This window comes from Coccinella septempunctata, chromosome 7 (assembly GCF_907165205.1).
Source record: "Coccinella septempunctata chromosome 7, icCocSept1.1, whole genome shotgun sequence".
Taxonomy (NCBI): Eukaryota; Metazoa; Arthropoda; class Insecta; order Coleoptera; family Coccinellidae; genus Coccinella; species Coccinella septempunctata.
In genome coordinates, this window is record NC_058195.1 from 12015479 (window position 1) to 12038264 (window position 22786).

At 34.1% G+C, this 22786-nt stretch overlaps 4 protein-coding genes across 6 annotated transcripts; 1 reads left to right on the forward strand and 3 right to left on the reverse strand.

The window, feature by feature from the left end:
* Window positions 1–157: 157 nt before the first annotated feature.
* Window positions 158–2450, reverse strand: LOC123316700 (facilitated trehalose transporter Tret1-like). Its single transcript, XM_044902892.1, has 2 exons — window positions 2301–2450; window positions 158–1545 (listed from the first exon to the last, which is right to left on the reverse strand). Exons 1-2 carry the CDS (start codon window positions 2344–2346, stop codon window positions 188–190), a joined length of 1404 nt encoding a protein of 467 aa, XP_044758827.1. The 5' UTR covers window positions 2347–2450; the 3' UTR covers window positions 158–187.
* Window positions 2451–2894: 444 nt separating this feature from the next.
* On the reverse strand, window positions 2895–5647 carry LOC123316748 (facilitated trehalose transporter Tret1-like). The gene is made up of 2 exons (XM_044902964.1): window positions 5499–5647; window positions 2895–4254 (listed from the first exon to the last, which is right to left on the reverse strand). The coding sequence occupies exons 1-2, from the start codon at window positions 5539–5541 to the stop codon at window positions 2900–2902; spliced, it is 1398 nt and encodes a 465-aa protein (XP_044758899.1). The 5' UTR covers window positions 5542–5647; the 3' UTR covers window positions 2895–2899.
* Window positions 5648–8082: 2435 nt separating this feature from the next.
* LOC123317045 (alkaline phosphatase-like) lies at window positions 8083–19006 on the reverse strand. 3 transcript variants are annotated; one of them, XM_044903401.1, is made up of 7 exons: window positions 18789–19006; window positions 13797–13925; window positions 13583–13716; window positions 12985–13219; window positions 11265–11594; window positions 10725–11177; window positions 8083–8716 (listed from the first exon to the last, which is right to left on the reverse strand). In XM_044903401.1, exons 1-7 carry the CDS (start codon window positions 18862–18864, stop codon window positions 8430–8432), a joined length of 1644 nt encoding a protein of 547 aa, XP_044759336.1. In that variant the 5' UTR covers window positions 18865–19006; the 3' UTR covers window positions 8083–8429. The 3 variants fall into 3 exon arrangements, with proteins under 3 accessions (XP_044759336.1, XP_044759337.1, XP_044759338.1); XM_044903402.1 differs by lacking the exon at window positions 18789–19006 and adding an exon at window positions 14667–14789; XM_044903403.1 differs by lacking the exon at window positions 18789–19006 and adding an exon at window positions 14041–14173.
* A 2593-nt stretch (window positions 19007–21599) lies between these two features.
* LOC123317046 (U6 snRNA-associated Sm-like protein LSm7) lies at window positions 21600–22401 on the forward strand. The gene is made up of 2 exons (XM_044903404.1): window positions 21600–21759; window positions 21814–22401. The coding sequence occupies exons 1-2, from the start codon at window positions 21733–21735 to the stop codon at window positions 22129–22131; spliced, it is 345 nt and encodes a 114-aa protein (XP_044759339.1). The 5' UTR covers window positions 21600–21732; the 3' UTR covers window positions 22132–22401.
* The last annotated feature ends 385 nt before the right edge of the window (window positions 22402–22786 follow it).

Genomic DNA, 22786 nt, shown 5'->3' on the forward strand with positions numbered 1-22786 from the left:
TAAAATCAATCCTTGATGTTTGAAAACCTCTTCTTGATCGAATTATATTAACATCGATATTAACACGATATCATGATTAGTACTAAGTACTTCTCTGAAATTACTGTAACCTTTGGATTGCGGTTGAAAATCCCTCATTTGATACCTCATTGATTTATCGAGAAATAACGGATTATAACACTACCACTCATAAAACTCTGACAGTTTCATATGTCTCCTTATTCAATTTTTCTCCCTCCAACAATTTCAAGATTTCGGAAAAACTCTTCCCCTTAGTTTCTGGAAGGTACCAGGCTACAAAAGTTAAATTTACAATACCCATACATCCGCAGAACCAAAAGACTCCATGAAACCCAACCCAATTCAATAAATGCGGGAACAGAAAAGACATGGAGAACGCCATGATGTAACAACTTGTAGCTGTTGCGGACGAAGCAATTGCTTTGGTCTCGTTCGAAAATAATTCCCCTACCAAAGTCCAAGGGATGGTACACAGGCCGAAGTTATAACCGGTGATGAACAAGATGACGCATGCTATGGGCAAATATCCCAAATGAGAAACGTCATTTTCGTTTTGCTTCAACCAGAAGTAAACACCCAAAGGAAATAAAGCTGCAGCACATAACAAATTCGAAATTACCAATAAGATTTTTCTTCCCAACTTATCGGATAAACATGTGGAAAAAACCACCGAAATCACTTGGATAATAGCTACCACAATGGTAGATGTTGATGAAGAAATCGTGCTACCAGAAGCTATGAAAATATCTTCCATATATGCCAGAATGGCAGTTATACCAACCAGTTGTTGAAGAATGACAATGGTTGCTGTCAATGTGAGGCCTTTTTTAAAACTGGCGTTTCTTAATAGGGATGATAGGGTTACATTTGTTCTCGATTCATTTATGGTTTCTTCGATTATTGCCAGTTCTTTTTCTTCGAAGTGATTTCTTAATTTCATGAGACTCCTTCTCGCATGAGCATCTTTACCTTTTGCGAAATAATAGTAAGGACTTTCTGGTATGAAGAGCCCAAAAAATATCAGGAATATAACTATAGGTACAATCATAAAAGCACTAAGTGTTGGTAAACTGACACAAGGACCAACGACATAATTGAAGAGCAGCCCAAAAACGTAGAATATACTCATAAAGCCGCCAAGCACTCCACGTATCTTCGTTTCTGCTATTTCTCCAACGTATATTGGCACCACTGTGTAAAACGAACCTGAAGCAAACCCAGCCATGAATCTAGCGACATACAATTCCAGGGTTGTGGTGGCAAACATGAGGATGACGTTGGATAGAAGCATAGGTATAGCGAACAACATCAAAGTGGTTTTTCTTCCTAGCAAATTTGAACAGAATCCGGCAAACATAGGTCCGCATATTGCACCCAAACTTAGAATAGAAGCTATTAGGGATTCTTCAAGAGGTGTAACTATATGTCCTAGAGGGTTTTCCTTGGGATCTGTTTTCTTCAATGCAATCAATACTGATGACGACCAAGCGTAGACGTTGCCCGTTGCGAAGTTCAACACATTGACTGAAACAAAAAAATTTCACTACAGAGAACACACAATAGAGAATCGAAAAAAATTATAATAAATAGGATGTACCATTTGAAATAACGAAGTTCGTAGTACTTTTTCGTATAAACGACAACGTCGCAACATTAAAAATATTTTTGTCAGATAGATCAGAAGCGTAAACTAACGCTAGTACACAAATTTTCAGAGCAATTCTATGATCCGTTCTCCGTAAACGTCTAATAGACCACCAACCTTAGGACACCCTGTATAACTACATTAATATTGGTGATGAATTTTCAACCTCGAGCCTTGCGTTGAAAATTGGATTGAATGTTTCTCTCAAAAAAATATTTTCTCCATTCTGCCGAAATTGCGCTATTTTTCTAATTATTAAATTTGATTATTATTTCTTTTATTGTTACTGAGAATATATTCATTTAGCTTCGCAGTTTGTTTACTACATACTACAGTTAAGTATTTAATCAACTCTGTCAAAAAGCACAAATACCAAATTTTTAGTCAAATCACTCATTTTTGTTTCTTCGAGTATGGTTTTGAGGAAATCTAGTCTACTTTCATTCGTACACTAAGAGTAACATTTGGAATTTTGTTTATAACTCAAGTCGTTTTTAGCGATTGATCATGCTGGAAAATATTTCCATATCATGATAGAAATGTTATCCGATTTCAAATTGAATATTTTGGTCAATTAGAAACAGAACCTTCTAGAGAAAACTCTGAACTGAAAAATTCTAACTTGTTCACTTACCGGTGCAAACTGCAACAATCAATTTCAAGTTAACCTCGTTCAGCATTCTTCAAGCTTGAAATACATTTAAAAATAGAATCACGAATTATTTTGGCCTAATTGATAAGTGATTAAATTGTAACAACGAATTTATTTATGTAAATGTTTGTTTAGTTCATGAAGAGAAAATTCATTTGACAATATCCCAATTGTTCGATAAATCCTTTTCTATCTACCGCATAAAATCTGTCAAATATTTATTCCTAAAATTCATATGTTATCATTTCACGTGAACAAATGACATTAACCTGATGGGTGTCTTGTGAATTTTCTATTTATTCGAATTAATTTTGGATTTTCAATGTACAGTCTTCAATAAAACGTGTGTGTAGGGTAAGACAGAATTTATTATTTCATAGAAAAATGTTCGATCAGGTCAATTTTGGTTTAAATTACTCATTTTTTCATGAATAATCAAGGAGTTTTTGTACAAAATTGTAAATACTTATAATATAATTTTTTTCTCTGATTGTTTGTTGACAATTTTATCCTAGTTACCTTGACAATGATCTCTGGAAGCATGAACGAGTAAAAATCTTGATCCTTATGATAAAGAGTCCTCATATTCGATTAATATTCACAAAACATTCACTTCTTTTGTCTTTTTCCATCAAGTCCAAAATTTCTTGAAAAGTTTTTCCTTTCGTCTCCGGAAGAAAGAAATAAATGAAAACTAAATGCGCAAGGGAAAAACTACCACAAAACCAAAAAACTCCATGGAAGCCAATAAAATTCTTCAAATGAGGGAAAACGAATGACATCAAAAAAGCCATGCCAAAATATGTTATAGAAGTGATGGATGAGGCTGTTGCTTTAGCTTCAGTTGTGAACAATTCACCAACTAAAGTCCATGGTATAGTACACAAACCAAAATTGAAACCAACAAAGAATAATACGATACACAGTATCGGTAAAAACCAAAGTTGAGAAACGTCATATTCATTGTATTTAATGAAAAAATATAATCCCAGGGGAAATAAAGATAATGCGCAGGTAGCTACGGATATCATAAGCAAGAGTTTTCTTCCCCACCTATCTGCTAAGAATGTTGATAAAACAACAAGACAAACTTGAAGAAGTGCTACGATGATCGTTGATGTGGAAGCAGATAATGAGCTTCCTGAAGCAGCAAAAATATCCTCCATATATGACAAAATTGCTATAGAGCCCATTAGTTGTTGAAGGGCCATTATTAACGTTGTCAAAATCAATGCTCTTCTGAATCCTTGACTCGAAAACATAACACATAGACTGTGTTCAGAAGTTGATTTGTTGACAGTGTCCCTCATCATTTCCATCTCTTTCTCATCGAAAGACTTCCTCAGATACGTCAAACTTCTTCTAGCAGCGAATTCGTCTTCTTTGATAAGATGATAGAATGGACTCTCTGGAACATAACTATTCCAAAGAATGAGAAAAAGTCCAGTTGGTATCACTTGAAGGAAACAGAACATCTTCAAGTCGACAAATGGCCCGACAGCAAAACCCAGCAACATTCCCAGAACGTTGAATATACCCATAACTCCTCCTAAAAATCCACGTACATTTGTTTCTGCAATTTCCCCGATATACATTGGTACCACTGTATAAACACCCCCAACACCAACTCCCGCCATTAATCTTGCTAGATAAAACTCGAACGTAGTTGTGGCAAATGTCAAGATCAGGCTGGATGCAAGCATAGGCAAAGAAAACAGCAAGATTGTATTTTTTCGTCCTAGAGCATTGGCACATATTCCTGCTAGAAGTGGACCGCAAATAGCTCCTAAGCTTAACAGAGATGCAATCAAAGATTCCTCAGAGTATGTCACTGGCCTTCCTAATGGGTTCTTCCCAGGATCTGTATTCTTGAGTTTGATAAGAGCTGTCGAAGACCAACTGTAGAAGTTTCCAGATGCGAATGCAAGAAGATCGACTGCAAAATAAAGAATAAAATGTTGAACAAACAACTTTAATTTTTTTATTGCTGAAAGCTTCAATAGTAGGTATGTTTATTTTCAGAAGTGACAATAAAACACACTGTTTGAAATGTTATTTTATTCTTTGGCTATCGCTTTCGGTTCCTTTTTCATAAAATGAACCGTATTGTATACTTTCAGCTGCCTCATACTTTCAGCATACTATCCCAGGTGTAACCAGGTAGGGTAAGATAATTATTCAACTATTGCGGAATTGTTCAGGCTAAAAACGTTAGATCCATCGATTTAACATACTATATTCCTTCTCAATCCTATTTCGCAAGCTCTTTTGTTATGAGTGGAGTGAGTGTGATAATTATACTAAACTAGAGTATGATTTTCATTTGTTGTAAGAAAAGATTCGAAATAAAATTGCAACTACCATGTGCAGCCATATGTGAAATGCTTTCTATTCTCACTTGATTTTTTAGTAACTCTTTCGAAAATAGTTCATTTTCTAACACAATTCAAATACTATCCGAAATAGATTTAGCAGTACCAATTGAATCGCTGGAATTTCCCAAGTTAAATGTAAATATTTGAAGTAGGGATTCTGTGCATAATTTAGTGAATTGTTAACAGTTTTTGGGTATGCATTTTCAAATAATTACAGAAGTTGAGAGGCCTGTTGAAGATATGAGTGTATTTCTTATGACTAGGGCTAGATCAGTAAATCGAATAAAAGTTTAAAATTTTCGAAAATGTAGTGATGATAAGATGTGCATTTTTTCCTTAATAATTTGAAAGTCATATACCTAGATGAAATTTTTATGAAAATTATTTTTTAACTGACCCTACCAGAGAATTCATTATACACTTAGGTACTGCGTCAGAAATGTCAGAGTGAACTGAATATCTATAATTTTTTTCTGATGTAGGTACCTATCTTATCACTTTATACTGTTCCCAGCAGTCAATGTGTTTCCGCAAAATATAATCAAATATTAAACATCTAATATTGGTACCACAATAATCACATCATATTTCAAATATAGCCATTTCGTTTCCAAAAAATTGAACGATATATTTACACCAGAATGAAAATCAATGGATTTCATGCATGTAAGAAATTCTATAGAGATAAGACTTTAGGAGAATAACATATATACTTTGGGAGGTCTTGATTTTCCCCGAGAAAATTGGTCTTATTTGAAAAAATGCCACTTTGGCATAAGATTCTATAGAATGATTTGATACTCACCAGTGAAAACTGCTTGAAGCAATTTTATTGAAATCTTACCCATCCTTATCTCCGATATCCCCAAAATTAATTCATATATTCGAAAATTTCGAATAACAGATACTGATTAATGTGGTGAACAAATTCCCTAAAATCAGTTGCCATATATTTCTCTCTAATCTTTGTACAAATGCACAATATTGATTTTAAGGATAAAGGAAAACACGTATCGTAAAATATTAGCTTTTATTTATTCAAAATTTCAAATGTGCCGGGTAGTAACAGCCATTTCATAATAAACAACATATTATAGAATTACATATATACATTTTGGAGTATCCTCTATTCCTCGTACTCCATGCAATAAAATGTTTCAGTCTCTTCTTACCCTAAAGCGTTTGAAACCAATTGTACTACATCGAAACTAATCGATAGAATCAATCAAGATCAACAAGTGAGGGTGAGTTTTCATGTGGCATTATCATTTAGTCAGAATTAAAGTGCTTAAATGTCAGAATTGATTTTCCAATTGCTGTTTCAGTACTAAGTCAGTTTAGTATATTCTTGTACAAAATGAATAATTCAAAATCCTGCTTCAGAAACGAAATGCTACAATTAATTATCTACGAATATGAATGACGGGGAGAGGTTTTTTATAGAAATTCATGAGCTATACGAACAACCAAGGGATTAACTTGGGGAGACAGGATATATAGACGGTCATTGGGGGCGCCAAGATTTCAAAGTAAGAGTGGTGTAAGAGTAAGAGAGATTAATTTAAAAAAAGGGTAACCAAAACGCCAACAGCCATAAGAATTATATACACACCGTTGAACATGCCATTCCACTCTTGTTGGCGTTTATCAAAAACGTCATCAACTGTTTTGCGGGTTTTTGGATAGCTTCATCGATATTTCAGAACTGATCTTATTTACAAATTTTCCAATCAGAAGTCTGAATATTTTTTACGGAGAGGGATATAAAATGCTTCAGGCTTCGAAAAAATTTCTATCGCCATATTCCTGATGTTAACTTGAAACTTTTGTAGAGGTGATTTTTGGTGAAACGTTACCTATATATTTTGTCCAAATCTATCTCCTGTTGGAAAAAATCCCTACATACATGGTGTTTCCTAATTGAATGTCAATACTTATGGGGGTGATTTTTGGGCCCATTTTAAGAAAAAAACTTTATATGAACATATGTCCTAAACGTCTTACCTTTTGAGATACAGGGTAGTAAAGTTTTCAAAAATAAATCATTTATCATCAACATCTACAAGAGGCATTTTTTAATGTATCACTTTTTTCTTAATTTCCACCAGTGGCGTTCGTACGTAATTTGACCTACCTATTTTGGCAGACATTGGTGGTACGCCACAGATTTTTCCTAAAATTAAAATTATTTCTGGAATTCCCATTTTTTGCCTTTTGTGCCAAAGTTGATCACTTGACTTTTTTCAATCCGATTCACGGTTTCCGCTTAAAAAAATAAAAACCGTTTCTCTGCATGATCATAACAATATCGTTGATGCATACATATATATGACGATATCACTATGCAGATACTTACGTAGATTTAATTTTTTTAGATTAAACCCGTGCGTCGGACTAAAAGAATTCAAGAGATCAAATGTGCTCATAGTTGAATACAGTCAGTGGCGTGCCACGTTCAGGACATCTGTTCATATAAAGTTTTTTTCTTAAAATGGGCCCAAAAATCACCCCCATAAATATTGACATTCAATAAGGAAACACCCTGTATAATGTCTGTATGTAGAATTCAATACAGAAAAAAGATAATGAAAGGGTTGACTTTATTTAGGCGGATGAGTTGAAAAAAAACAAGAACTGTGTGATATCTTCTTCCTGTGAATATCATATGGTGCTCCCAGCTTTCTACGCTACTGATAATTTCATTCTCTTATTCCATATTCAAATATTGACCCAACATTGCGATCCATGGGAATCTAAGGGATTCAGAATTTTTGTTAATAGAAAATTCTGTTTGCGGTTTTTCGATTATATTTGAATATTATATTCCGCCTCTTTCAGATCAAATAGAGAAAGATTAGACAACAATGGGTACATAAGCATTGGTGACGGTCAAGTTAAAAGCGCATTCGATATTTTATTTGCAGAAAAAATTATCGCATATTCTTTGGAAAGATTCCTTTACAAAAATAGTTACCAAAGTTAATTAGAGGTTGGCAGAATATCATTTAGATAGTGATGTTACCATAATGAATAAGTAACTATATTCAGTTTTCATTTTTTTACGATTGCAAAATTATTTCTTGGATCAAAAAAATTGATTACTGGAAAGCATTGATGTTTTTTATCTCCTTGTGTTTCAGATGTTCTATAGAATTTTAAGAGAATGTTGAAAAGTTCCAAGAAAAATATTATTCTAGGTGAAAGAATCGACGCCTGTGGCATTAAAGTTATCCAAAACTCAGCAAGTTACATTTTTATTTCTTTTATACTCTTTTATATTAAAAATGTATTTTGGTTACTGTTTTTGAGTTTTTAAATCATAGTTATAGATTCACAGAAATAAGATTCCATTCAAAAATTGGTCTTGGAGATAAATGAAACATTTTTTCAATCAATCATTTATTTCAAACCACCTTTGAGCACAGTTGGAAACATTTTTTCATTTGAATTTAAAGATTGTCTAATATCCACCCAAAGGTGCTCCAATTCTTTCCAATGATTAATCGATATTTGATAAAATGGGATGGGATATGGTTTCTACTATATACAGATATATTTATATTCATAAAGAATGACAAAATTTGATATTCCCTGGAAAATTTTTCTGGAGGTTATACTTTGAGATTTCTAGCCATCTTCGAAATTCCATCAAAAATAAATCATTCTCTTTTTCAACCCCCTCTGTCATTATTGAATCTCATAAATGGAGAAGTCAATATTATCATAAATTATCAGATCATAATTTGCCAATCCAATATGTCGAAAGAATTAAAAACTGTGTGGTAATAATTGTCATGATACTGCCGGGAATCCTTATAGACGAATTTGGTGTGAAACCATCTTTGCATGCCGTACTCTTGCTTCCAACACATGAAGCATAAGCCATTAAATGGGGAATGGCATTCTGTTCCATAACACCCTGGAATAAATGGGACCAGGGACCTCTTGCGTAGATGAGGACATCGTCTCCACCATGCGTCTCCACGACTGTCTTATACAATACTGGATATTTGTAGTCCATGTCTGAAATTGAAGAGTTGATGGAGGTATAGTTTGTTACCAGAAAATACAGGGGTTTTTCAAAGGTTAGGCTTTTTTTTGACAGAAGGTAGAACTAATCAAAATAAGTCGTTTAACCAAAAATTGTCTATATAAAATATCCAAGATGGCTGAGATACAACCCCTGGAAGTTCGACAAAATTTAATTGAATTTCAGGTACGGGACTGTGGAAGGTGACTCCGGCATCGCAAAAACGAAACATATGGCTGGACAATTTAATGGTTCAGTACCAAGTTAATCGGATTAGATGCATCAGGTTACTTTTGAGAGAATCATAATTGTTGTATCGTGCAACTTGAGGTGAAAAAAAATGTAGAAAATTGAGGCAGTTTCTTGAAAGTGCTTATGTTAGTTATGTTGAAAAATTGCTATGATGTTTCTCCATTTCATCCCATTTTTACGAAGATGGTTGGAATGTTCGAACAAGAAGATTGTGATGCCCATTGTCAAAATATTCGTGAATAATTCAGACGAATATTATTGGTGAGATTTTGAAGTATTATTCTATTTTTTACACTTGTACCCTAAGTCTCTTCTGTCAGTTGTTCTCGAAATGAGACGTTTCATAAAATCGTGTAAGTTACTAAAAAATAATGAGAACAATTAGGCAATCCTAAAGCTGCATTCACAATCAATTCGCGGGCCGAAGTGCACTTCGGCACGAAATTTACCATTCGCAATAATCTTGGAACCAAATACTCAAATGAATCAAAAATGTAACTGATCAAAACATAAGCATCAGCATCATCTATAGCCGGCACGAAATTCCTTGCCGAAGTGATAGTTTGCAGCTTGCAAGAAATTTTGTCTTGAATTTCATTGTGAATGGTAACGGAGAACGCCATCTGCTAAGCTTCCGTGCCGAAGTGCACTTCGGCCCGTGAATTGATTGTGAATGTAGCTTAAGTTTCTATTTTCACCACGTAAACATCGAATGAGCCAAAATATCCTAAACGGAACCACATGATTCTGGAGACAAACTTTTTTCCATTGCTTGCGATAATATTCAGCTAACAAACGGTCTAGGGTAGTATTAGGATCTATTTCAGTAATCATTTTTAATTTTTTTTTCAACTTTGTCATTTTGAAAGTTTTTTATAGTAGATTTTTGGTGAAACGCTTCATTTTGACCAGTTCTACCTTCTGTTGAAAAAAAGCCTCACCTTCAAAGACACCCTGTGTATGGAAGCAAATAATATATAGGTGCTGTATAACATAGATGAAATGCAAAAAATCGATTTAACAGTTTAGAAATTATTTGAGCTATATTCTACGATTTTCAGGAAATACCAGTATATCTCAGAAACTATTAGTCATGAGAGATGTTTGAGTGCAATTTCGTCTCCTCTTATGGTTCTCTATTACCTATACCCCCTGCCTGAAGGGTCAATGTTCAGAAATCACCCTGTAGCTATGACCATCTTGCTGACAAGAGTAAATAAGCTAATATAATAAAAAAAAGTCTAGAAAGCTTTGCAATATAAGTGAACTCTTATCACCAAAGTCACATTACAATTTTATGGGTAGGCATCCCAGAATGTGACAATTTATCGAGCATATCTTTCGAAAAAACGTTGATAGCTACTTCCAGTATTTAAGGTTTTTTAGGTGTCTCGTATACACAATGAAAATGAATTTCATGAATATATCTTCAGTATGATTTCTTCTGAATAATTTTGGGGTTGAAAGGATAAAGAATGACCTTATGTATTTTGTTCCCTGCTATTGAATTTTCATTCAGTTGCCACATTTTCTATCACCGACTTTAATTCAAGATGGCCACATTAGACTTTACAGCCAGATTTGTACTCAAGTTTGAAATTCCTTCAATTGTAAATCTTCTTCAAGTAATACCAAAGAGAGACACTTGGAGAAGGTTTAAAATCGACTTCAAAACTGATTATGTATGGAAATGGCTGTAAAGTAAGCAAGGTGAAGCGACTTATTTTGGAAATAGCAAGTTATTGGTACCTATTTTATCAGCAGTGAAATTGTAAAGTGTTCCATTGTTCGTCATTTTATACCCAGGTCCATTGGCATAACTCAGAACAGGAACAGGTCCCCCCATTGGAAACACATCAGTGAAATTCGTCAATGAAAGAATGTTTTCTCCCCTTTTGGGATAGCCCCCTATTATCATGGTATGAGCATGGTCGGCTGTCACCACTATCAGGGTATCCTTTTCATTTGTCAATTGGGTAGCACGTCTTATAGCCTTGGAAAATTCGACAGTCTCGTCTAGTGCCTTTCCGGCCAAATTGAAGTGATGCGCCTGATCGATCATTCCTCCTTCCACGAAGAGGAAATAGCCATTTGGACTTTTACTGAGGAGTTTGATGGCTGCTTCAGTCATTTCTTCAAGAGTGGGGTCCATCTCTGGATCTCTGTCAACGTGGTATTTGCACATGTCGTTTTCGAAAAGACCTAGAAGGAAAAGAAAACGATGTAAAATATCTGAGGAAAAGAGTTTTTTGTGTTGAACACATGAACTTATTTGTATTTATATCTCACCTAGCAAATAATCAGTTGTTTCATTCAGTTCCATTAACTGTTTTCTATTCCAAATATACTCAAATTTCTTCTCTTCCTCCATTTTCTTCTTCTTCCACTCCTCTATCAAATTTCTTCCATCCAATCGTTTACCAGCCTTTCCTTCATCATCGGTAACTTCCTTTGGTAACAATTTATTTCGTCCACCTCCCATTATGACGTGGAAATTTGAACCTACTTTGCTCTCAATCAATTGCCTTCCTATGTCTGGACAATGAGCAGGATCTTTCTTGTGTTTCACCAAGTCTGCATCTGATTCCCAGTCCTTATGTGCAGTATGTGAGAATAAGCCTACAAAATCAATGTTTCTATTTGAAAAGTGGAAATTTTTTGATCACCATTTTTAATGGTAGATTCGGGTGACTTGGGACAGTCCTGTAACTTGGGACAATTACCCCCTGCAGATTTCTTTGTTTCTTACCATTTATGAGTGAGGGGAAAAACTTATAAGATTGTGTAGCGTCTTTTCGGTTAGTTTAACAATTAGTTCCTGTTGAGTTTGTCGTGACCAGAGCGTTTGAATTGACAGGAAAAATTGACGAATTCAGGGGAGTAAAAGCGCGTTTTTTATGGCCCTTATACTTTCTAGTAACCTGTACATGTGTTTCACTTTGTGCATGTGTAATTTTTTGTTCTGGATACGTGGGATATTGGGATATTAGATATGTCATGAAACAAGGTTATTTGCTAATCAAACGGCAACACGGATCTCATTCTTTATTTTGTTGTTTCATAGGGTGACTTGGGACAATGCCGAATAGATACAATAAGCGGCGCATTGGCAGCAGAAAATATGCCAATTTTTCGCAGGATATTATTATTTATGTTATTTCCACGAAGAAATCAAAAAATAATGAAAGAAATCGAAGTTCCCTTGTTTTGTTTAGTTTTTTTACATTTGAGTTGTAATATATTTATTTTCGCTGTAATAGGGGTTTATAATTTAATTTCCTTACCGAATTTCAACTATATAATCGAAAATTCTAATTTCTCAAAACTATACACCTTCCCAAGTCACCTATTTCATTTGAGAGTTAAGAAATCAATAGATTTCAACTTGTGTCCCAAGCCTCCCAAATCGGTGGGTGACTTGGGACAAGTATATTTTATTTTTTTCAAAATTTATCATGGTATATATGCTAATCAATAGTATGAGTCATTAAGCATATTCGAACCTCTTTTTCAGATGAAAATAGGTCACCGTTATGAAAATATGACAAGATGAATTCAACAATCGTCCCAAGTCACCCGAATCTACGTACTTCAGAAGGTACCCAAATAAAAACTTTCCGATTAAGGTGCAGTCTAGTTCAATTAATCCTTTTTAGACAAGTAGTGGAGTGAGTAAAATGTATTGAATGAAACATCCTCAAAAGTAACTCTAAAACAAAACTGAAGATTCTTATGGAATTATGAGTAGTTTTTATGTTTCTCAGTTCAGAATTAAGATTAATATTCATCAACCCTATTCGCTTAAACGTTCCTTATCATCTATTAGCTCCCGCGAAAGGATAAAACGATCCTGTAAGATCATTTATATTTCAATACACCATCAGCTACAAATACAGAAGATCTTCAGGCAACTCTGAACCACGGAAGTGATATGTTTTGTGATATCAAATTAGTGTGGATCAAAAAAAAATTTAGGGGAAGAATTAAAAAAAAATTTATCCCATTTTACCTGCAGGAGAAGCATGAGTAACTCTTGTGGTGGTAACAAGACCTGTCCATTTGTTAGCTTTCTGCGACCAATCGGCTATCGAAGGTACGTGGTTTTCTGGTAATAAGGAACCTTCACAATCACTTATATTTACTGCACCTGTAAGTCCAGACGTATACCTGTTTGCTTTTACACCACCTAGGTAGGAAGTTGCAGTAGATGCTGATTCAGAAACCATTCTGTCCAAGTTATACGTCTAGAAGAAATAAGTAGAACAATTTTTAAAACCTATAAGAAACTGAAAGAAGATATCGTTCGAAGATGAGGCAGTTACATTATGAAAACCGAAGTTTTTTGAACAGAATCTCCTGGGTAAATGTTGTTATATTTTATTATTTCGAAAACACATTGGGAATGTGTTATCTCTAAGGTCTCGTCTTCACCAAAGTTCGAATGCCATGTGAATAGAGATTTGGTGTGGCCTTGCGAACATCCGAACGCTTTCCAACGGATCTACGACGTTAGCCTTAGAAATGATGGAAAATACCCTGAATTTTGCAAAATTCGCATTTAGGGATTGCCAACTTCACAGAGTTGACGTTCTTAAATGATTTCGTACCTTGGATACAGCTGTGTAGGGAAATTTCTCGAATGAAAGTTGATATGATTCACCTCCAGCATATATTCTAGCTGCTGTCACAGTTGGAACAGACATGCCATCGCCCAAAAAAAGGATGACGTTCTTGGCAACATCTGAAAACAATCAGTATGATATACTCATTCATTATGCAAAAATCACTTCTGATATGACAAATCGAATTTGTTTTACTCACTTGTGATGGGTTTTTTCAATTTTGCCTTTTGTAGGAAACTCTGGGCTACATCGTGCCAGTATTCTGCACTTTTTTCTCTAGAATTCACATTGGAGTCTTTATGATTCTCTTGATTCTTTCCATTGGAAGCTGAAAACAAATATTTAACCTGAATTTTTCCTTGGAGCTAGATTGACAGTAGAAGTATTCAGCCATAGGTCGTCTTAAGCAACAAACACTAGTTGTTCGAGATTGTTGTCAATACCTGAATCATTCCTTGGAGCTAGAAAGCAGTAGTAGTACCACAACTAACCACCTAAAGTACTTTCTATAGACGGCTGTGTTATTAAGCCATAAGTGATCTTAAGCAACAAACACTAGTTTTGCAGACTGTTCCGAATGTAGTTTCAGAAATGGAAATGAGTTAGTCTCTGCTCAAAATTAATTGATTATGCAATTATGTTTTATTTTTATTGATCATAAATTTTACTGCAAAAAGCCTGAACAGGTAATAGATATTTATAAACGTTCACGAATAAGAATTCAGTTTTTTTCTAGATAATTCTAGATTGGGATCTTCGTATTCTAGTGCAGTTATAAAATATAAAATGTCCCCACACAATTCCAACCAGCGACAATTATTCTATTGTGATTTGAATTACAATGAACTGAGAGAATGTAATATCCTTGAATTTCAACAATTCCCGTCAAAGTACTTTCACAAAGAAATTTGAAGGACTACACTGTATTTCTAGATTTTTATGGATTTTTTAATAAGGTGTGAAATTTTATATTTTAAGGTTTTGGAAAAAAACAAAATTGATGTCCATGATCAGATTGTTTTTCTGTGTAATTACATAAAATTACGCTTCACCAAATAAAAATACTCACCGCAGAAAATTCACCCAAGGAAGTTTTCCCACTGATTACATAATTATAAAAAAACCTTATATATAATACATTGTCATGTTTTATGGGGATCATGTGATCCTCTTATCTAGTATAAAATTAACTTGTTTGCATAAGGTGAAGTCGCTATAGAATTAATGACTAGCATATCAGAATTTGCATGTATATCAACAATAATTTATGAATCGAAATATATTAGTACCAGTTTAGTGGATTGAAATATTTGAATACTTGAATTTATACATTAATCAGAAAAAGAAAGGCATCCTTGGTGTATGGTACGTGATCTGTTGAATAAATTCCGACCCACGTGTCACATGCCTCGCAAAATATTTCTTGCAGCTTCGCTAGACTATTATAATTCGGAATTTCAGGATTTTGCACGATGCTGACTTCTATCAATGAAACAGGTACCTATACTACCTACTCGGACAAATAATACAAGATCCTATCCCTAATAGTGATATGTAGACCTATTCTATTGTTCCATAAGGTATTGCAGGTGAAATGCAGTATTTCAACCAGGTTGAACTTCCTACTGCTTTTAAAGAAACGAGCTCTGCCCCTTAGAGGGTATTTCTTCGAAACCATTAGCTTTTAAATAACGAAAACGGGTATAGTGAGAGAAATTCCTCGACTTTAATCTAGAGATAATATCATGGATGGACAAGAGAAATTCATTATCATATATCGCATCGAGGAATTCAATGAATTTTTACAGTTTCGTGCTAGATGCTGAAAAATAACCAACAGGATTTTAGGCAGTACGTCTAGTCTAGGTCTAGATCTATTGTAAGAATAAGAGAGCGTTTTGTTTAAAAATGGAAATAGACTATTCCGACTGGTAACATTGGCAGATGGAAATCAGAAGAAACCACACTTATTCGACAAAAATTTAGAACGAATTACAAAATCCTAGAAGAGAAAGTAAAAATGCATTCTGCATTCAGAAATGGAGTCAACTCATCTCCTAACTGAGTCTTGCAATTCTATAAAAATAATTTTTATGGAATATACTTAAAATTATCCACTCACATATGATATTATCGCAAAAGCAGAAAAAAAGGAATAATTTAAAATTTCACTATAATGTAGATACAATTGAACTATCTTCGTTATTTTGTAATTGATACTTTCTTGATTGCTGCCTTTATTTTTAAAATTTCTTGTAGGCAATTTGTATTCTTTCATCACACGTCTCTGAGAAATGAAAGAATTCGGAGATTATAAAATGACCAATATAGAGGAATGGAATGGAAAACGAAATGAATAAAAATTCAAAGGTATATTATAATACTGTGTGACCCTCCAACTTGAGAAGTAAACTCAGTATATCAAGTTTTTTTGCTGTAAATATACTCGGGCAGGTCTAGTAGTATTTCAAATTGCTTTTTTTTATGTGAGAAAATGTTCTACAGCGTGCCCCAAAGAGATATGAGATCATCGATTTTTTTTTCAAACTGCCAATACTGATTTTTTATGAAATTTTTTTAAGGGTACCTATATCAAGTAACATATGCATACCAAATATAAAATTATTATTCCTCCTCGTTAAAAAAACATTCAACAAATATCAACCAATTGGAAAATGAAGGAATAGGATTCATCAGGCAGTTTAAAAATGGAATGCCCATCCAAGAGTTTATCATTTTTTTGTCAAATTAAAAAGTTGAATTAAGGAGAGAAGCATCCTATAGAACGAAAATTATTGGGGATGATATTCAGATAATATTCTGATTTAACGCTCGGTTCGCAGAGTACTATAAATATCCTATATAGCTAATATTGAAAAATTTAACTTTTTTGTTCCACAATAAAATAATAAATGATAAACAAATACTTCTTGACATCCCATTTTTATACAGACTGAATTATTTGATTGAGTGTAACCCGATTTCTTCTTTTTAATGACAATAGTGATAATTTGCGGTATTTGGTGCGCACGTGACACTATACCTTCTTTTATTTTATAAAACGTTCAAATATTCATTTGATAGCGTCCAACTTAGTTTCAAGAGTTGGATTCTTTGAATTTTTGATATTCTTATGGTACTTAATGGTCATAATTAGAAAACTGGTAGATGTGTGTGATATCTTGTGTTCGAAAAAGGTTCATCAAATAAATGAAAAACTTTTTATTATGAAATTCTCTTCCTTCGATAAAATCGTTAGTGAGATAGAACTGAAAATATCATTTTTTGTATGGTTTTTCAACCTTCGAAAAAAATGGTGAAGGAAAAAATTATTTCTTTTGACCTCAAGAATCTACTGCTGAGGTATTTATACGGGTAAAAGACTCACCCTGTATATATTTCAGGAATAGTCATAAAAATTGGTTTACCATTTAAAAAAAAATATCGATGTCATATAGGTATCTCAAATTTGAGATGCGCTGTATAATATTTTCTTACATCAGAAAAAATACTATAAGTAAGAGACTGTTGTATAGTACTGTTATGATCCTAGAAATACAAAATGTGATGCAACAATAGTTTTAAAAGGAACTTAGATAAAATCTATGAGCGTGATGCTGCGGCAAAAGCTGGTTGATGAATAACGAATTATTGCTCTTGAATTTTGTAAGATTGTGTAATATCCAAATTGCAATGCATGTAGTTCCAAAAAACTGCCCTTAACCTTATCATCTTTCAGAGTTAAACGGAAAACCAAGGTGAGTATTTGAATATTCGGCGAAAGCCTTCTAATGTAACGATAACGATATATCTCACCGCACCTGCTCTTTCCCATGTATTGAGGTAGGGGTTATTGTACAAATTGATGAAATAATATCATCCTTGTTCACAACAGGAATACCCTAATCTGGTGAACAAAAAACATTTTACGCTCCTAAATGTATTTCGAATATTTTCCGAATATAGGGCGCCAAAAGAGTTACAGTACCTAATAATATTAAGTATACAGGGTGATTCATAACTATTGGGACATATAGGCTAAGAGCAGATTGTTTGGACCAAAATATGGTGATAGGACCAAATATACCTCAATAAAATATTGCTATGGAAAAAGATAGAGGGCGTTAAAGTTGAATTTTTTTTTCATTTTTTGCTAATAATTTCACTGAATATTTTTTCATCCGTTTTTAAGAAAAACACAATTGAACAGTTCAGAGCATCGGAAGGGAATTTGAAGTAACGATTTATTTATTTTATTTATTTATTTCGGCGATAAAGCATAATCAAAAACAATGAAACATAAAAAGAATAAACTTAAATTGAATGTTCTATGCCTTTTCTAATTTTTTTAATAAAGGACTTTAGAACTTCGAAGAAAATATTATTCTGTCCCCAAAAAATTCAACTTTAACGCCCACTATCTTTTTCCACAGCAATATTTTATTGAGGTATATTTGGTCCTATCGCCATATTTTGGTCCAAACAATCTGCCCTTAGCCTATGTCCCAATAGTTATGAATGACCCTGTATACACATAAAGTGTTTATCAGATTTTTCAATAACCTACTCGTCAGCAGGTGAAATTGATAAATTTGGAATTGAGGCTATCTATGTATCTTTCATTTCGAAGTCTTTTGAAATAATTTCCCTCCACACCACAATTTGAAATAAAAATTGACCTGTTCGATCATTTTTCCACGAAATAAAAAGAACCAAACATAAAATTTTTAGGTTTAGGTACTTTTAATCACTCTGTATAAAATATCATCTGTATTATTTGAGGTTGTAGACATTGCAGCATACAATTTTGTCTTTTGAGAAATGAGTTACATTTTTCATAGATGAAAAAAAAATGCATTTTAGAGAATTGGAAAAAAATAATGATATATCGCACCATCCCTATTACTTTCTTAAGTTTCAATGGATGGGGTTGATGTGATTAAAAAGACACAATGATTGTTTTCAGCAAAAAACAACACTGGACACAATGGAACTGTCTGAGGCTTTTTTATGAATTAAGATTTCTTCCACATTTCATTTGGCCACTCCGTATATAATTTGTTCCAATGAATTCAGATGGTTTTTCGCAGATAAATATTTTTTCGCGAATATGTTATTTTGGGTAGCCCAAGTGTGACTCGATTTTGACGAAGATGATATCGATTGAGCTCGATGCGGGTCGTAAACTCACCTCTGATTGCAGCGAAGCCCCACGTGGCCCCCTGCAAAAAACACGCAAGAAACAGTAAAGCACAGTACACCCTCATGTTGGCCACAATTCATCGTCACTGAGACCAGAAGCTGGGCAGGAGAGGAGCTTTAAATTTCGTGATCTCCCTCAGGCCGCAGGCATTACATTTCATCTAAACCAGTTCTTCGGTCAGAGCCGTTAAAGAATCGACCAGTAAGTGCTCCATGCTAATATTCTCATTAGAATATACCTTGAATAGGCATGAGATCGATGAAAAAATGATTGGTCTGTTAATTGGTTTAACTAAGGATTATGATTTGAACGCTCTCTAATAAGAGGAAGGTCGTGGAATGTTAGACATCAGTGAGCAGGATATGAAAGGGATCTCTTAATTAAATTTGAACGTTTGTCTCGATTTACATTTGGGATTTGTATTGTTTGGCTAGATCACGTTTAGAGAAATTGTAGGATGCGTGGTCTGGTCTAAGTCTAAGGACATACAGGAACTGTTGGCGGAAATAAGGGATAATATGAGTTGAAGGATGAATGGAACCAAGTAAATAACTTTAAAACGAAAATTACGATAGTTTTGTAACTTTGCAGGCGAGTACAATGACCCATATGACATTTATATATAAACTGCTCCACATGAGTTAGGGATATATTGACTTAAATTGCAAAAAAATATAGTTAAAATACGATTTTTGTAATGAAAATTTAAATCTTTATGATTTCAAGTTGCAAATCAATTTTAACCTGTAGGTCTGCAGCGTATACAAGGTGGTTAAGAAAAATCGAGTAAAATAACAAAATTAGCATTTTAAGACTATCTATACAATGTATGGCCTCCACGGGCATCAATAACAGCTTGACATTTTCTTTGCATACTACACACGACGTTGTTGAACATTTCTTGAGGAATTTGGTTCCATAAACGGGGCAGAGAAGCTCTCTCAGATAATTTAAGGATTCTGGGGTAGATTGATGATTATCTAATCTTCATTCTTTGGAGCATATCCCATGCATGTTCTATGCAATTCAAATTGGAGGTATTGGTAAAAGTGGAATACCAAGTTCCTCGCGCGCATTCCAACTATGACTGCACTAGTGCACGGTGCGGTCTAGCGTTATCGTCTAGAAATTGAAAAGGTTCACCAATAGCAGCGTGAAAATTTGGCACAACATTGTCAATGGCATGCTTCCTATAGTGTAAGGCGGTCATATTCCCAGGACAAATGTGTAGATCTGTGCGCCCGTTGAAACATATCCCGGCCCATACCATAACACTACTTCCTCGGAATGGATGGACTTCTTGGACATAGCGACGATTACGGGGTATACGTGGGATTGTCCCTACCCTTATTCTTCGAGAATCTGAAAATCGTCCATATCTGGATTCATCAGTAAAAAGGACACTACGCCATTGATCATTCCAATTGATATGTTGCCTTGTACTATTCTATGACGCTTATGGTTACGTGTTAATGGAACTCCTCAATGGACGTCTAGAACCTAGATTCACCTCTCTCAAACGTCGTCTGATGGTTTCGATGGAAAATTGGACCGCATCTGCATTTTGAAGAGTATTCCGTAGCATTCTACACATAGATGTAGGGTTTCTTCTCGGCGAAACGGTGATGAAAAGATCCTGAGCAGGTGTTGTTTTTCGTCGCCCACCAAGCCTTGGTCTTTCCAACACGGAACCTGTCTCCCTGAACTTATTCCAAAGTCGAGATATCACACTTTGGCTTACTTGGAGCCTTTCCGCTACAACAACCTGACTAAGGCCACCCTGTAGCATTCCGATAGCCCTATTAGCCTCAGCGTTTGTTAATTTACGTCTTGGCATTTTCAGAAACCTCGTTTCAAATCAGAGCCGTTGATAAACTGACTTCATTTCAAAATACGAACATTCATGAAACATATGCAAAGAACCAAACTTCAGAAAAAAGGCGACCAGATTGACGAAATGTCTCATACTGATTTTTATTGGATCGATTCGAGTTTTAAATGATTTTACAGCGATTTTCTCGGAGATTACATACTCTTAAAAACGATTGAATACGATATTCCTAACTCTTGCGGAGCAGTTTATTTTTTGGCGCTTCTATACTTTTTCACTGATAATACCCTGAATTTCTCATTTTAAATGGGACACCACGTATATTTCTTGGGGTATTGAAAGAACTCTATTCTTTGAAATCGTAAGCTCAGTGTGGAAATAGTTTGAAGAAAACGAGAAATAAATCACTTTATAGTTGAAGAATAGGTGGATTCATTCACTTCAGACTAATTAGATGAAAACGAAGTTACAACAATCCATTTCTTTGAGGCGTAACGAAGTTCGCCGGCTCATGTAATTTGAAAATACGGGCACTGAATTACTTCACAATTAAGGAATAGGTATACATTTATCTCAGACTAATCACAATAAAAATCAGTATGTCGTAGGATAAGAAGGATTATTGTTTAGTTTCACACAATTTCCAATTGTAAATCAGAAATGATCATATGAAATTTAGATAAGTCAAGTTTATTTCGGAAATCGTATTTCAGTTTAGTCAATTTAATTTCTGAAATGGTCATTTGAAATTCAGTTAAGCCACATTTATTTTAGAAAACATCAAATTTAATTCAGATTAGTCAATTTAATTTCAGAACCATCAATAATTGTGAATCAGATTAATGATTTGATGCAGAAATCGTCATTTTAATTCAGAAAGTACGAATATTGCCTTCCAAAGACGGCTAATCCAACCCTGTTGCATTTAGGCTTTGTTTTAGGTTATGTTTATGATGACAGCTTCCCGCTAATCTAACCTCAATTTTAGTAACAAGCAAGTTGCAGACTGCAGCTAGCATTTCAAATTTCAATAAATTTTTCTTGAATCTATATCGATATCCTGTTAATTCTTCTTGTCTTTTCTATTTCTGCGAGGAGAAAATGGCTTCCAACGGAGACAAAGCGAAGGTATATATTTGATTGTCTTCATTTCATTATATTTGAACAATTCCTGTCTTACAGACGAATCAGTCAGCTGATAGTAAAGAGAAGAAGAGGAAGGAATCAATCCTAGATCTCTCCAAATATCTGGAGAAAAGTATACGAGTAAAATTTGCTGGAGGAAGGGAAGCTAGTGGAGTATTGAAAGGTTACGATCCCCTTCTGAATTTGGTTTTGGATAATACTTTGGAATATTTACGAGATCCTGAAGATCCTTACAAGTTAACTGAAGAAACAAGATCCCTTGGGCTGGTTGTATGTCGAGGTACTAGTGTTGTTCTGATATGTCCGATGGATGGAATGGAATCCATACAGAACCCTTTCATCACACAGGACTAGTAGGTTTTGATATAAATATTGAGATTGAACACATGAACTTTTAACATAAGATGGACTTAATTTGGTTCCATCCTCTACTGATAAGTGAAACAGTGGTTTGATATTGTCTAAAGCAATGGATAGTGTGGTCTTCTATGATGTCATTTATTTAATTTGATCAATAATACTTATGGTGTTTTTCATGGAGTGCAAGTTATTGATTGAATGAGTAGGATTTTTAGTTTTGTATAAACTTTTATTTTTCAGACTACATAAATCTAAAACCTCAAATTGTTTTTCATTCAAATAATAATATAACGTATTCACTCTCAAATATATGAGTATGAGCTAAATGATCACGTTACGATCAATCAAAGAATTCACCAGATATATTTATATCAAAGATTATAGACTAACTCTATAATCTTTGATTTATATCAAATATAATAAGTAAAGGTTTCTTTTCCATTCCATTATGGTTTGTGAACAACGCAAGATTTCTGGCGTATTGTGTGTTGCATTCACACTGGAAATATGTGTTTCTACTTTCCTTGAAAAAAGTAGTAAAAGTAAAAAATATTTCAGTTATGTACTCTAATTTGAGAAACTTACTTCAGAATACGGTCATTCCTTTCAAAGAGGAATCTTTGTTCCTTTTCACAATTTATTTTCATGG